The sequence below is a fragment of the Camarhynchus parvulus genome, chromosome 9, assembly GCF_901933205.1.
Source record: "Camarhynchus parvulus chromosome 9, STF_HiC, whole genome shotgun sequence".
Lineage (NCBI taxonomy): Eukaryota > Metazoa > Chordata > Aves > Passeriformes > Thraupidae > Camarhynchus > Camarhynchus parvulus.
The window spans coordinates 9,493,356-9,510,323 of NC_044579.1; the positions used below are offsets into that span (position 1 = coordinate 9,493,356).

A 16,968-nucleotide genomic window follows, 5' to 3' on the forward strand; every position below is an offset into this window, starting at 1 on the left:
CACACCAAATCACTGAGTTAGGAAGTGCTACTGAAACATTAATTAGTAGCTGACACATTCAAATGGAAGTGAGCCTCCACAGCGCCACTCCAGTAAGTGCTCTCTTGTCAGAATATTAAGGTGGGCAAGGAGTGCGAACCCTCTTAAGTTAGGTTGCTTTCTGCTGTGTTCTTCAGAATATTTAATAAGAATTTGATCAATAAGAACCCCTTGCAGGCTATCAGAAAATTCACATAACCAGTATATTGCCCAGGTGATTATAACAGGAACAAGACAATATAAAACCTGTAACTTTTTATTAAAAAAAAATTAACAGCTTCAGAATAGATCAAATGTAATAACTTCTCCAAAAAATACCAAAAGGTACAGTGTAAAGCATCTTCTCATTAAATACAAACTAGCACTTTTGATGCACTGCATCAAAGTTTTGCATCTAGGCTGATGCAAAAGAATTTTTTGTTGCATCCTGGCACATGAAAAACGTATACACTGAAACAGGATGACTGACTACTCTTTACCTACTCAAATTCTAACAGTGGGACATTTATTAAAAAAAAATTCCTACTAATAATTGAGAAAGAAACCTTAACACCATTACATTTAGTTTGCCTCTGCTAAGGTTTATTTTTCAACATTAAAAACAAGGGTTTAAGTTCTATTTAGCATCAGAATGCACTCTGACTTCAAAACGATACCAAAAAAAAAAAGCCCTTCTGCTGTCAATTGCTCTTCAAGGTTGAAGTTGCCAGTATATGCTAGTTAACTTGGAATTTGAGATAAAAATGCAAGGAAACCAACTCTGTCAAATACAAATTCTTCAAGAATGTGAAAAGGAGTTAAACCTGCTTCAAACACCATAAACATTCCTGGATGCAGCAAGCCAGCCCCTCTTGTACCTGACTGTACCTAACCCTCCTCACCAAAAAGCCAGTGCCAAGATCATCAATGCCTGCTCTGGAAGCAATTCTGAAGAGGTGCCTCAGTTTTAGGGATTATATAAATACAGATTGAGGATGCCCCAGTTGTTACTGTCCTGCAGATTCTGATGCACAGACCTATGCTTAAAGCAGGTGGCTACATGTTCCTGCCTAATGCCTTACACATGCTGGCAAAGTGAGGGCTTTCCTCCAGAAACGCTCCTCAGTTTCAGACAACTTCCAGATGTCTGACCACTTTGGATCAGCTTCACATTTTACCTCTCTTTGGTATAAACAAACAAGTGCCACAAGATTGCTTGCCTCTAGCTATTTTTAAGTTAGAGAAAACCCTCTGGGGCAAAATATGCAGGATGAGAATCCTGTATCTGGGAGGGCAAGAAACTCTACCATACTGCTGACTTCCTTGTGAAGGAAGGCTATATCTTTTCTTTATCAAATTATTCAAAAACATGAGGTTATTGCATTTAGTTTGTGAAAAACATTTCAAAAAGAAATAAAAATCAGAAGTTTAAGAAGAAAAGGAGATGGATAAACTCCATTTACAGAGGAGAATGATGAAGTTGAGCTATTTGGAATACAAAGGACTCTCATGCTGCCTCTGCAGTGTTCCTCCAATACGGTGTATGATCTGGACCACTTTTAAGGATAAGAGTAGAATAGTCTCCATCCCAGTTACAAATTTTGGGTCTCAGCTAACAGCTTTATTTGTGAATGTGAGGATGCAAAACAGTTTTCAAGAAAGGAAAAAAATGGAACTTTAAAAGCACAAAGAAGTACAGAACCAATGCTCCCATGAAAAATGCCGCTACATCGCTACCGAAGTATCCACAGACTGAGGCTCTGTGCTAAACTGGTCTCTGAAAGAGAGCTCAAAGGCAGTCCCTAAAAAACCCTAAAATGGGGTTTGTAATTAAACACTTAAACAATCTTTACCATAACAGAGGGGTCAAAGAACTCAGCTGGGCAACAGAATCTTTTCCAACCAGGTGATGGTGCCACTACGTCGGATCAGTTTCTTTCCACTTTTCTCCCTCGGGGCATTAAGTCTTTTACCATTCCAAGTAAAAGTAATAAAGAGAGATAGCTCTGCCACCATCTTAGCAAGATGTCTGGAAAATTCTAGTGACATATGCTGTATTCTTCTGCCCATTTCTATTTCAGGGGCTTAGGTAGGTGGGCTCAGTGCCCGGGTCCATCTGGCAGGTTAGCCCACTGTCACAAAACGGCTTCCTTTGTTCTGAGACAGTGCTGTCCTCTGCTCCTTCAGGATCCCAAATCGCTCGTTCAATGTCATCCCTGTCTGAAAAATAAAGTAATTAAACCAAAACTTTAAAGGTGTTGGGTTAATTTAATCAAAGTAATGGAGACAGTTTTTTTTCAGTCTGTATCATCACTTGACTCCTTAGTTGACTCACTTGGATTTTTTGTCATTTCCCACAACATTTAAATATCAGATTGGGCTACACATCAAGAGCTTGCATTTTCAGAATTCATTAAGAACACGTGGTATGTAATGTCAATACTCAAAGCCTACTCAAAATACTGTAAGTTAAACTGAGGACAAACAGACTGAAAAATGGAACTTCCAGTACACATTTCCCCACACAGAGTCTCTGCAATTTCAACAAATGCAACATTTTCACCATTTTAATGCAGGTTGCTTTCCAGTTCACTCAGCTAAGGCAGCAAGCTGGAGTCTAATCCAGAAGTTCAATCAATTTTAACTACAGTAGTAGACTTTCTGACATAGTTCTTATTCCTGGATGGAACAAATGCAGATCAATGCCTTGACTCTTCTACAGCTGGCATTAAGGAGCTGATAACAAGAACAGTGTCTAACTTTGTCACCCTGTAAGAATTCCTTCAATGACAGCATTAGGATTGCTGCACCAAATCACCTGTCTTCATGAAACTTGTGAAAAATTGCTCATTGCTCATCTTTCAAGCTTCTAAATGCTCACATTTAGGTTTTTTTTTCCTAGATGGACAGCAAAAGTTGCCTTATAAATTTGGCTGCCAGGGTTCCAGGCAGGTCACACAGCTGAAAGGAGCTCATCCCAGAATTATTCACAGTTGCTGATGCAAGCACAGCAGGAACAACAGTAGCCTTTCAGAAATATTCAACATTTTAAATCCCATTTAAATCATGTGGGCATGCAAGGCATGAACTAGAAGAACAGGAACAGTGAGTTTAGCTAACTTGCTTGAAGTTACACAGTGAGTTAGCAGAAAGACTGGAAGTGGAAACAAGAAGTAGTCACTAGTTCTCTCTTTCTGTCACTTGGCAGTCAAGGAGCAAAGTGCCTCACTGGCTTTTACTGGTCTTGAAACTACTTTCACAGTTATGAGAGGAAAATTGCATTTACCTGTTTTCCAACACTATTAATATCAAACTGCAATGGAACCCCTTTTGGAATCTTCTTCTCTTCGGATTGGTCCCTCTTCATCAGAAACGATGGCACAGGACTACGAGTTAATCGTAATTTCTGGGACCTGTGAAAGAAGAATGTTAAAAAGGACACGATGAACATGTGGTTTATGCAAGAAAGCCTTAATGCTGATAGAGGTATGAATTTTTCATCAAACCATTTGACCAGGCTGGCTGAAAAGCTGGAGGGCACAAATTCAAGAAGGTAAGTCAGGCAGAACTAAAAAAGGGACCATTTGATATTGTTATCAGACACTAAGAGTCCCAGCAGGAAACCATCTTATTTTTTATCTGCAATTCATTGAAAAACGTGTAATTTGTGGTTAATTCATCCTATAAATACAAAAAATAAAAATTGGTACAGTCTTCCTTACTGATAAAGAACACTACCAAGGAAATGCTAATCAAGACATTTTTAAAATATACCACTTTAACAACAGTACCATCAACTTCCCAAACACAAATACAGCAATGCTCTCTTTAAGCACAAGTCCAGCAATATTTTTATGAATCAGGGAGTAACTGTCACCATTACATATCAAGTAGGTGCTCATTCATTTCCACTCCGAGGTGGAAAACAGCTGTGACATGGCCTGATTTGGAAAGGACAGACAAAGTGAAAATCTACGAGCCCACCACTCTTCCATTCTGTACACCACATCAAGCTCCTAACTGGGAGCTGACGTGTGAAATCCAGCTGTGATATTATTCAAACACTGTTCAGAAACACTCAGAAAGGGGCCAGACTTAAAAGCCTTCACAAGAAGCTATGACTTTGAGGTCACCTGAAACACTACCTGCAAGAAATGCACTAAATGGTTCAAAGCAGCAATTTCATCTATATTCAGAACTTAACTGAAAACTCACACTGGGCTTATGATTGCTCCTGGGTTGTCAATAGACACGGTCAGGATCCCTCCACTTGTGGTAGAAGTTCGCCATCTAGTTTGAAAAGACAAAAATCACTTACAAAAATTGTGCAGAGATTTCAGTCAGGGTATCTTTAAAGGTATGTTCAAAATATTGGCCAGCAAAGAATGTGCAAGCATTTGGAGTGCTGGCTAGTACAAAATCAGATGTTATCGACACTCGGCTATTGATTCTTGTACCTTTTCCATCACCTACACCTATTCAGGAGAACACTAAATCACAGGCTGTTGAGATACACCAGAACTACAGCCCTGACCCAAGAGTTTACTTTTGTAAAACATTCAGTTTCCTTGCCACAGATGGGGCCAAAATGGTCCACACAGCAAATTCAAGAGGTGACAGACTGCACTCTGTGATACCTGCTGCTTTCCTCAGCCTTTTGTGTTCCCAAGAAACACCCTGCAAAGAGCCCAGCAAGCACAGAATAGTATGGGAAGAGTATATGAGGGAAGAGCCAAGTGGCCTCATTGGGCTCTGCCTTTTTCATGTCTAAACTCCTTCACAGGCTGATATGCATATTAAATAAAAGGAAAATTACAACAAGAGCTCAGGATAACACTGACATTTGAATTTTTCTTCTAGTCTATGCCGTATTCATGAGTACTAGAGATTAGCTTGATCCTCTTACCATCTTCCCCCTTATTCCTGCAAATGTCTTATGCAAACCAACTCCACCTGGTTAAATTAGAAGATAATTTAGGAAATAACTGAGAATAGAGGGAGAATCACTGTCACTCTAGTTGATGTGCCTAGAGGGGAAAAAAATCCACCCCCCTTCTATTATCATATCTGGGAAGTCTGAGGTAAAATGAGAATCTTACGTGCTACAAAGCTGAAGATTTCCAAATTAGATACTTACTGACGAGTTCTCTTTACTGTCTGATTACCAAGATCATCTGTTGACTGCACTTGGGCCTGCACCTGAAAACACATCAGTACAGACACCAGATTTGAATATTGTTTCAATTCCTATTGTAGCAGCTGGAAATAGAGAAGTTAAAACCAGAAGTTTAAAGCTGTTAGTACATGCTGCACAAACAGGGTTGTACTTTCAGAGGGACTTCAAAGATAAGAGTCCTATTAATTTCATAAGACCTTGAAAAGAAATTACTTTAGAACACAAAACGATTTAAACAAAACTGCCCACAGAGCAATGGCAACGTTTTGGAGGACTATGTCAGCCTAAGATAGATCAAAATGTTACTACAGTAGCAAGAAAAGTCTGTCTAGTTCCTGGTCTTGTCTGTAATTTTGCAAACCATCTGGAAGGCAAACAACAGCTACTTACAGTCACAATGATGGCAGATGTAGAATGAGGGCACAAATAAAAACCAAACCCACCACTTTTCATTCACTGTGCAGTCTCTCCATCCTACTAAAAATAACTAAAAAATCCTTAAGTAACTAAAATAATTGAAATAAATAACCGCAAAATACCCGCAACTAAAAAAGCAAACCAAACCATAATCAGATTCTAAAATGTGTTTCTGCTTTATTATTCACCTGACGGCAACTTTTAAAAGCTGGACAGAGCTTTCTAACATTAACTTTTGAAAGGAAAAATTAATGCCTTGCAATTACCCTCAAACACTGACAAGTTCCATGCCCCTCAGAATTGCTCAATTACACTGGAATGTGAAGCAAGACTCAATGGATTACAGTAACTAAAGAGAACCAGTGCATTTCCCTAGAAGAACCTGTGGCTGTTTCCCAGTGCACCTGAAGTTTCTACTCAGATCTGATATTTGAAGTTGATTCAATAATATCAGTGTTACAGGTTAGCTTAGAATCTATAGCCCAACTGCCTTGCTCTTTTCAAAATTTGTATTTACCTTCAGGCCCCTTCTAAACAGGAAAGTTGCTTGACGAGTATCTTTCTGTTGATTCAGTTTGTTTCCAATTCTGACAAATGTAGATGGCATGTTATTCCTGTAATATTTATTAAAAAATATAGTTACAAAAGGCTCCACAGGGAACATCTTAGAGACACTACTATGGAAGTCAAAAAAGTGCCCAAAACATCTATAAAGACATCTTTAGTGCTGCCTCTTTGAGGCTGAATGTTTCAGCTGGGATAAACTCCTCATTGACTAGGAATGAAACACATTACTCATAAAGGGAGAAATCACTGCTGGTACATAGAAGCCTAACGTTCATACATCACAGGACAATATGGTCATTAATTCTGATTTTCACTTTGCTCAGTATCCTCCAGCACTTTAAACACTGCTGGTTAGATGAAAAAAAAATAAAATCAGTATGTATAAAGAAAGTTTGTTTACAGTTTTCACAATATAGTCACAGAGTGAAACCTTTTATCATGGAGACCACTTCCATTGCAGTTTATAACACATGGTAATTCCAGCACAAATAAAACATGCAATGGCTTTCCTGAAGCTGCAGATGGCACCAGCTTCCACAAAGGCGTTTAGAAAGTTCACTAAACCATGGCTAACACTTCTGAGCTATCAAAATCCACAGCAGCCATTTCCATACGGAATCATGAAACATAGAGTGGTTTGTGCTGGAAGGAACCTTTAAGAACCCCTAGATTCAACCCCCCTGTCATGGGCAGGGACACCTTCCACAAGATCAGGTTGCTCAAATATAGGCTGCCTGTGATTTATCTGAAGGCAGAATACCAGGTGCTCACACATAGAGGCACTTCCTGAGTGCTCTACATCATAACAAAATCTGGCTTTGTATTGAGCCCATGTTTGGCTCATTCTTGGCTTCCAGATTTGTAGAACTTCCTCAAAAGATCTTGACCATATTGCTACTCCAGTACCTACTGTCTTCTCTTAGCCTCAGTCCTGTCAAACAAGATTCACCATGGGAAGTTGCTAAGCAGTGTTCAGAAAGCAGGCTTGGTAATTTACCTCCTGTTTAGCAGGGTAGACCTCCTGAGGGCAGGAGCTTGTTTTCTCTGCATTTCAGATTGTCTCTGCAGGTTTGTTTTCCTTTTCAAGACCGGGTAATTCCGCTGTGCATTCTTAAAAAACAATCAACATATTCAGCATAATGTATGCTATACATACACCAACATTTTTATTTCAGCTTCCATTTACAAACTGTGATTAGAATACACTTGGCTTTGCCTTCCTTTCACGATCTAGTGTAATTTGAAAACATATTATACAATTTAAGGAATTCTATATTCTCCACATCCTCAGGAGAAAACAAAAAGCAAAATACCTTTGCATTTTTCATTACCATATCTCCCTAAACTGACAAAAATCCGTGCTGCATATGTCTTAAAATTAGTCTTTGTCAGAAATCCAAAGGTAAACCCCATTCTATAATACTGAATGAGATGAAGTAGGCAACAATGCATTGGAGCAGTGCAGAGAACGGAGCCTATTGATGGAGTTTAGTATTCTGCAAAAACTTGCATTTTTGTAACAGCACAAGCTTAGTACCTGCAGGTTGGCTGAATTATTGGTCTGTAAGAAAACCAATTTTCCTTGTAAAAATACAGTAACTCCCTCCATATTTGCACAGAATATGCTTCTGTACTTCAACTCTCATGACTTGCAACCCAATTAGGTGTTAGAAACTATTTTCACACCTAGTCATTATCCAGCCCACTCAAAACAAACAAGAACTCTGCTAACACATTCCCAATTTGATAAAAGCTTGTACCATTTGTCTCCATTTTATATTTCAGTATCACTGTTCTGAAGCACTCGTGTTTCATTTTTTTAACCTGTTCTGACACGAATCACGAGGGTTGCATTAATTCATTACCTTCTCACTCAGTGGCTGTCTGTTCAGAGGACTGATTCCTTTGTGTGAACCCAGAGCTTTCTTGGCTGCCAGACCAGTTATGACTCCATAAGAACGCTTCTTCCCCGCTATCTTCTTTCTGCGTCCCAAACGATTCTTTCCATAACCTGCAACAAACACAGAAAGCTCAACAATTCTTCCTGAAAGGAAAAGGTTCATGCTTTAAGATGCCTTGCAGGCAGCACAAGTTATTTGGCTGCACACTTCAAGCCTTAGAGCAGAGGCCACCACTACACTTGAAGACAATTTGGTCACTCAGTTGTTTGGCAGGTCTGGCCCAAGCCCCAGCACAGCGATGACCAGCTTCTCACCCAGAGCACAGTTTTACTGTAGTTCATTGCGTTGACTTCTGCTGAAAATTTCTTATTTGACACGTCTTCAGGGAGAACTTAAAAGTCTTCTAGCACAGAAAAATACCAAAATACTCTGAAATGGAATTTCATCAAGTACTGAACAATATAAAACCAAACCAGAGTCTCTCAGCTTCCTACCCATTCAGCAAACTTCAAATTACTAGTTTAATTTAAAAGGAAAAGAAACAAAACAGCTTCAAAGATTATTTATTTAAATCAGTGGTTCCCAAGACATGACTTAGAAGGAAAGAACATAGCAATTGGCCCACAAAAGCACATTAAACAGCACATGAATTATATCACATTTGAAGTGTTTTCAATTAGAAGTCTGCATGGCAGTGCAGCCAAACTGAGGGCTGAAAGCAGCTTTTGAATATAAAAGGCTTGTAAGTCTGAGGTCTGTAGTATCTCCAGTTACCAGGGTTTGATTAACCCAGTCTGGAGTCATTTAGCTTCATGCTGTGAATACAAACCGTGCTCCAATTTTGTCCCCAAGCACCCTTGCCTCTAGAACCTCAGACTGCAAAACAAATTTCAGACTGAGGAGTCAGCTCTCCAGCAACAGACACATTTAGTTTTAACATATCTGAGTTAACAGCATTGATAATAAATCTGTGCTTTCTCATGAGACAGGAGCCATGACATGAGGTAAGCCACTGGTCAGAATCCAGCTCAGATCAATTTGCCATGGAGAACTGCTGTGTACACACATTTTGTGGCTGGCTGGCAAATGCTCTTCTTTTCCAAGAGAAAAGCTGAGAAACAGGGTTGCTTAGGCTGAAAGGGACCTCACAAGCTCTATAAAGCAACCTCTGCTCAAATAAATGAAAACCTCAGTTAGCTCAGGCTGCACAGGGCTTTGTGCAGCTGCATTCTGTGTATCACCAAGGACAACTTTTATTTAAATGAACAATGCTCATCTCTCTGCTTTTAACCCCAAGAGCTGAATAGAATCCAGCTCAAGTTCCTCACTTCTTTCCAGAAAATTTGGCAGCCACTTCTAAAACCACAAGAACTGAACACTGTTCATCATTTGTGGTTTCTGCAGTTGTCTACAGAGGCTTTGCTACTTATCAGGGTGACTTCAATAGCAACAGAGTAGCAATAAATCTACTGCTAAGGTACTAATAACTAGAACGCTCACAAGAACTATTTAGTGACGCCTTTTCCTTAAAAACAATACAAGAGATTTGTTTTCACTGTGAGAAAATGCGCCAAGCTGTATAGGAAGGAGCAGTTGAAACTATTCACAATGTTTCAAGATGTCATGAATCTGGCAATTTTGCAAAGAAATTGTTTGGTTTTTTCCTATAACACAGGCAGAGAAGCTGGTAAGGTTCCAGCAGAGAAAAGTAACTGCCTAAGACAGTAGTATTTAGAGTTTCAAGTTTACAGATCAAGCTTCTCCTAAAATTCTAAATCCTAATGCTTGTTTCTTTTGTGGTCTTTTGATGATAAACAATTGCACTTGACAACTGCATTTATAAACAGAGCTTACATGTTCGATAATCTACAACTTAAATTCACTTAGTCTTCACCCACACAAATATCCTCACACTTGGGCTGAGAGATGCAAATTTTTCTCCAGCCCTGTCACCAATTTATTAGAGATGTACAAGTAACACAGTTGTGTGGGCCTGCACAGAAACCAAAACTCCTCTGAGCCCTGAGTAACACAACATTCTACTGATCCCTAAATACATTTGCGTCTAAGACACAAAGGAGGAGCTGCTGCTACAACAAACACTAAGCAAGACAAAGATAACCCAGGGATCATTGTGAGTACACCAGACAGATGTGTCTTTGTTTTAAAGGAATGCTACTAAACAAGAAATTGCATGCATTAACCTAAATACCTAATTAGCTCATGGTGGTAAGCTTTCTTATCAGACAGTATTCTTCCACATTTTGATCATCCTGTACTAAATAGATACATTTCAAAACCAATTGCAAGCAAAACCAGCCTTCACATCAAGCAGGAGCTCTCCATGTACTGAACTAAAGCCTGGGAATAATTTTCAAACTTCCCCTGCTTATCAAAAAAAAAAAAGAGTTACTCAGGGGAACCTACAGCAAAGCTGTTATTGTGCACTTTTCCTTTCCTCACTCCCTGCCTATCTGACTTTTTCTCCTTTTTGTATTCCTCTGTATGTAAGAGCACTGGCTTAAGAAGGCTGACATAGTACTTCCTTTGCATCTCAAGCTCTTACAAGAAAAGCCAACTCACACTGTGCACTATCCATTTAAATATTCCTGAGCCAGGATCACAGTCTATAGATTGGGGCAGATAATTTGGGGAGGCCTGTAAAGAGAATTCTACCCAGCAAATATGAATTTGCTTTTCTTTTGCACAAAGCTCAGAGCTCTGGCAAGGCTTCCACATCTCCAAGTACAAAGGCTTCGGCATAAGCACTTGTTCTGTCCATCTCTGAGAAGGGGCAAGGTATCATCACAATTTCCAAAATTAAAATTAAATTGAAGTATCAGAAAGCAAGCCAATTCTTCCTTGAGTCAAAGACAGTCCTTCAAGCATCTAAGCTCCCTGGTGGCCAAACATGCCAATTACTTTCTCACACTGAATCAGAAACAAAACCAAGTATAAATAGATTAAAAATACCCCTGAATTACAATCAAAAGACATTATTTGAAAGACAAGTGAACTGACCATGTCAATCCACACATTTCATTATTCTACCTTTCAGCTCAAGAAAGATAATGTGGAATCTGTGTTCTGTTTGGCACACACACCTTTCTGCTGTTGCATTCCCCACTTGGAGCCTTGTGAACTGAACTGTTGAGCTCGATTCTGCTGAAGCCCTCTTTTTATTTTGGGAGAATATTGCTTTCTTTCTTCTTTCTTGTTCAGCTTGATGATATCATCTACAAAAAGAAAAAAGAAAAATTGACATACCGTATAAAATACTGAATAAAGCCCCCAAACAGCCTGGAGTCACAGGAGACAGACCAGTCAATCCTGCAAAGGCAGCACATACAAGTTAGGGTTCCAGAAACATCAGCACTATAAACATCCAGTCCCTGTTATGTCTTACAGAAGTTACTTTATAATACAATGCCCCAGCAGAAGGGAAGCAGTTGCATACATCCAGAAAATGTGAGACACATGTAAGATCATGGCATTCAGCCCAGAATTAAATTTTAACTTGAGTGACTCCATTAGTTTTTGTAAATGGTTAAAGAAAATGAAATTCCAATCTCATGCCCAGACTTTGCAGAGAACAGATAAAATGTCAATTAGTTCTCTCATCCTAAGCTACTTAAGAAAGATCACACAGACACAACTCAAGCCATCAGTTATCTTCAGATGTTCACCAGGACTGAAATGATGGGGAAAAAGGCAAGCAAGACATCTCTCTCCAGGAATCTACAATCTAAAGCAATCACCTTATCTATTGTCCAGGGAAACAATCCCAGACAAACTATTAACCAGTTCAGAAATATGTGTAAGAAACAAACTGATGAAAAGCAAACAGCAGGTCTGCCCAGTGCAAATTATGCTACACCAGCTTGATTGCCTTCACCGACCTGGTAGCCAGAAGAGTAAAGCAAGAGGTGTGGCAGCTTTTATCTGACTGCCAGCTTGTTTACAAGAACACCTTAAAAGAAACTGTAAAACTGAGTTTACTGCATCTTTATCATGAGAGCACAACTGATAAAAAATGTCATGTTTCAATAGGGAGCCTCCCCAAATAGCTGGACAGTCTTTTTTCAGTCAAGGAAAGATGGAAATGGGATTACTGTGTTTGTGGCTGAGTTCAAATGGACTCATAAGGGGTAGAACAGAGAAAACAGTGCAAAAAAACAAACAACAAAAATCACAACACTATTATACAATGGTTTGCATGCTGTCAAAAGAAAGCTAAGAGAAAATGAATTCACTTTGCTGCAAAAATCTACCAGGACAAGAATACTGATACAGGTCACTCAGGGATTGGTATCTGCACAATCTTCTTTGCCAAAGGGGCTGTCCCTGGAACAAGGATTCCAAACTATCCTTTTATACACAAAGAAAACCAAAGCCACTTCAAACATGGATTCATGCTTCACAGTTCATCTGCTTCACCTTGAATCAAATTTTTTCGAGTTGCTGCACACAAGGTTACAACTTTTTAAACAAAAGTAGTTCAGTTTCAGCTATTCTCTTATTTGGGTAAATGAAGGACATTTGGGACATCATGCATTTGTTAGAGGAGCTACACTGAAGCAGTCTTCTATCCTGCATGAGATTAGAGACTACAATTACAGCTAGAATAACAGAGTTATCTGGGAGCAGTATCAAACTGGAAGCTCAGCTGCACATAACACAATCAAAACATGTTTAATCTTTATCACTATATGAGAATTTACTCAACATCATGATCTCAATCTTAAGACTTCCTAGATTAGGGTCATGTCAGTTTCTTTGACATCACACTAGATGTGGGACTGCATCTTCTCTTGGGCTATACCTGACACAGAGTTTTCACCAGGGGCAGCAGCTGGGGTGACAACGTTCTCACACACCCAAAGAAGCACCCACTTCACACCACCATTTTAAAACAACATCCTCATGACACTGCAACAGTCCTTTGCAGTCTGCTTCTAGTTAATGGCCAGGACAGGTAGCAATGACTGACTGAAAGGTTAACTCAGCCAGGAAACATTAAAATATGTGAAAATACAACAAGCCAGGATCAACAACTCTATTAGGAACCCTGAAAACAAAGATTGTGTGCAATGGGTAAAAACAGATTTAGTTTATTTAGTTTTCTATGAATGCTGTAGCCCTACTCTACATTCAGACAAACTCTAAACATCATTTCACAAAGTCATCTCCACTGCCCAAAGAACTCCACTGAATTATTTACAGAGGAAAAAATTGTACATATCCTCTTATTTTATGGTGGCCCACAAAGAGACCAAGTCCACCATTAATAATTTCAGTTCACATTATGAATTTGCTTTTTGAAGGAAGTCTCCTGGTAGCACCAATCTATCGTGCTCTGATAGTATCACAAAGCAGTATTGGGAGTGTACAAAACCAATTACAATTTTTTTTTCCTAATTAAAGTAAACTGGAAGATGCAGCCCACAAACACACCAAATGTCCCTGAGTGTTAAGGAGTCTCAGTACACAGCACCCGAACAGAACTTCTCTGAGATACCTCACGGAATATCTACAGTGTGGGTGTCAGTTTCTCGGACACGCTGGAGACACAGCTCTGCAGGTTTGTAACGAGTCTGTGCAAGTTCCTAACACACACACCCTGCAATAGGAGGGCAGGGGACAACGGGGCAGATTGTCACAGCCAACTACGCGGTACAGGTGACGTCATGCTCGGCGTGGCCGGTCTTATCCTGCAAAGAGGTTACACGGGAGGCCTGCCACTGCTGACTTCCAAACCTGAGAAGAATAAAAAGGCCAGGCCAGCTGAAAGATCACCAAACCTCACCCAACCCTGTGCCTGCGAGCGCCAGGCGAGGCCCTGGGACGCTCCCCGAGGCCGCCCAGCCTAAGGCCCGAGTACTGAGGGCCTCACCGGGCCAAAAGCAGGCAGTGCCCCGCTCTGCGGCCTGCTCACACCACCAAGCGACACAAAGGGGTCCCGGCTCTTTCCCGCCAAGGACCGCGACCCCGGATCCGCGCTGCCCCCGGCGGCACGCCCGGGACTCGCCCCTGTGCCCAGCCCCCGGCGCCACCCTCGCCCCTCCTGCGCTCCCGCTATGGGAGGGTCCCGTCCTTCCCCCTCCCCACCCCCCGCCCCCGTTGGTTCCGCCCGCGCCGGTGCCCGGCACAGCCCCGTTGGTTCGTTCCGCCCCTCCCCGTCCCCGGCACTTGGTTCAGCCCGAGCCCCCCGCCCTGTCGCCTACAGCGGGCCCCGGCCCCGATCCTCACCCAGGGACATGTCGATCTTCTCCACGCTCTCGCTGCCGCCGTGCCGAGCCGCCGCCGCGGCTGAGGAGCCCGGGAGCGGTGCCGCAGCCCCGAACGCGTTCATGGCCGCCTCCCTCACACCGGACCGCCCCCAGCCGGGCCCACGCATGCGCAGCAGCTTCGCCCCGCCCAGGGCACAGCCACCCGCGCCGGGGAGCGGCGCAGCGCCCCTCTGGCACCGCGCCTCCTGGCGGCCGGGAGGAGCAGGTACAGCGGGCGGGGGGCGATGGCCGGGGGGTGATGGCGGGGGGCGATGGCGGGGGGCGATGGCCGGGGGGCGATGGCGGGGGGCGATGGCGGGGGCGCGGGTCTCGCTGTGTCCTGGCTTCCAGAGGCGGCTTCTCCAGGGACAGTGTCCTTGGGGGGTGGCGGGGGCGCCGGAAGCGGAGCTGCCGGCAGGGTGCAGGGGGATGGAGGACAGAGCAGTTGTGCCATAGGACACGGAGTCCTGGGCTGGCTGCAAACCTGCGGGGGGCTGAGAGGGGTCACGGAGGTGGCTGGATGCATGGAGCACCTCTCTACGAGGACAGGCTGAAAGATTTGGGGGGTTTTAGCCTGGAGAAGAGAAGGCTCCGGGAGATCTCATTACGGGCTTTCAGTACTTGAAGGGGCCTCTAGGAAAGATGGGGACAGATTTTTCTGCAGGGTTTGTTGCAACAGGACAAGGGGTGATGGTTTTAACCCGAAAGAGGGTCGACTTAGACTGGATATAAAGAAGAAATTTTTTTACAACGAGAGTGGTAGAACAGTGGCACAGATTGCCCGGGGAGGTGGTGGATGCCCTACCTCTGGAAACACTCAAGGTCAGGTTTGATGGGGCTCTGAGCAGCCTGATCTAGTTGAAAATGTCCTGGTCATGGCAGGAAGGGTCAGACCACATGACCTCTAAATGTCCCTGCCAGTCCAACCATTCTATGTTGCAGGGCAGCGAAGGGTGTTCAGCTGAGAAGTTGACTATGAGATGCCTTTGCCTGTGACCCCCATGCAATTGAGAGAAATAATCTGTTCTGTGAACAACAAAACCAATGCAGGGTGGTTTTGAGCACGATTATGTTTTCAAATGTCAAACAGCAGAGTTCAAACTAAGTTCTTATTTCAAAATACCATGTAAAGCTTAAAATTACTACTTAAACCCAGAACAGTGTGTCCATAGTTTGTTCTCTTTGGGTTCTTTTCAGAGTTGTTATCTTTGCTAGTTTTTGGTCAGAATCATGTGATTGAGAAATTCAGAAGAGAAATTGTTTTTTTAACAAGGAATCTAGCAAAGCCTTTCCCTGCTCCATGTATATTTGCATTCCTTGGAGCTGTGGTTGGCAGGTCAGCAGTACACATGTGCCTAGTGGGCAGCTGGCTGCTGTTAAACAAGTTACATGTAAAAGGGCTTTTTTACACAACAGCACCTCCTTCATTTGACATTCTATTACAATTAAGGGATAGCAATTATCTCTGTAATCTCTAAATCTTGCTCGTGGTTGGTTGAAATTGGTCACTGAGTTCCAGAGACAGAAAAGGAAGGAGCGGATGGACTGACAGGGTGATCTCAGAGGACAAACTTCCTGCAGAAGCCAGGCAGTAAATGCTGAAACGAATCTATTTCTCCTGCTCACAATGGTCACCTGGCATTACTGTCCACACCTGCCTGAGTTTTCTCTGGGAGCTGTGCTGGGGGTGCCGTCCTAAAGGTGGCATGACCAAAGGACAGCTTGTTTTAGGGTCTGCCTGCTTGCCTCCAGAGGGGGAGCTCCATACCGTCACTGCAGGGAGATGCCCTTGGGTAGGGATAATTATTTCCATACATGACCTTGCACACACCTCCTTGCAGCAGGAACACTCCCACATTTCTTTCATTGCCCACATATTCCATCTGTGCATTTGCTAAAATAAACACTCTGTGGCGAGGGCAATATCCTGAGTACCTGACACACAATGAGCTCCAGTGCCTGTAATCCTTGTCACAGCTCTGTGCTGCTGTGCTGGCAGCTACCTGCACTGAAATACTGTGCAGGACTTAAGAATGGGAGATCTTTCCAGGAGTGTTACCGTGAAAGGCAAAAATAAGAGCAGTGAGTTAAGGCTTTCTGTTCTCAGCTGTGTCCTGTACTACCAACTGGTGACAAGGCTTTGCTCTCTCCATTTATACTCTTTATCCATCTCTTTTTAAATAAGGCCAAAAATGTGTTTCTGAATGTTCCTCTTGCTGCCTCCATTGTCTAGAAGAGAATGGCTCAGTTACTGTCACAGAATACCTCCAGCTAGTGGGAGATTTTCCCTTCAGGCAGGAGAGACTCGTGACCACAGTGCTGGAGGCTGACAGTTCCACCCTGTTTTCTTCTCTGTGTTCTCCATGGGCAGCAGAAGTTCAGACACGGAGTTTTGGACCCCCAGATTTAAAAACTTTTGTTAACATTTTCCCCCAGGTGAGATTGGATGACAAGTGATTGATGACGAGTAGGAGGTTCTTATAATCAGGCTACATTTCTAAAGCAAATATGCTCTTGCCTGATTAGCACAAACTACTAAAAATAGAGGTGCTAAAAGATGTATTTTTGAAAAAGCATTAAGTCAAATTCCCATGAGGCTGTAGGGTCCAGCTCCATCTGG

The 16,968-nt window shown here is 42.3% G+C and overlaps 1 protein-coding gene across 1 annotated transcript; it reads right to left on the reverse strand.

The window, feature by feature from the left end:
* Positions 1-277: 277 nt before the first annotated feature.
* FYTTD1 (forty-two-three domain containing 1) lies at positions 278-14,476 on the reverse strand. Its single transcript, XM_030954635.1, has 9 exons — positions 14,329-14,476; positions 11,184-11,315; positions 8,044-8,189; positions 7,176-7,288; positions 6,129-6,225; positions 5,156-5,217; positions 4,234-4,308; positions 3,305-3,431; positions 278-2,238 (listed from the first exon to the last, which is right to left on the reverse strand). Exons 1-9 carry the CDS (start codon positions 14,474-14,476, stop codon positions 2,143-2,145), a joined length of 996 nt encoding a protein of 331 aa, XP_030810495.1. The 3' UTR covers positions 278-2,142.
* Positions 14,477-16,968: the final 2,492 nt, after the last annotated feature.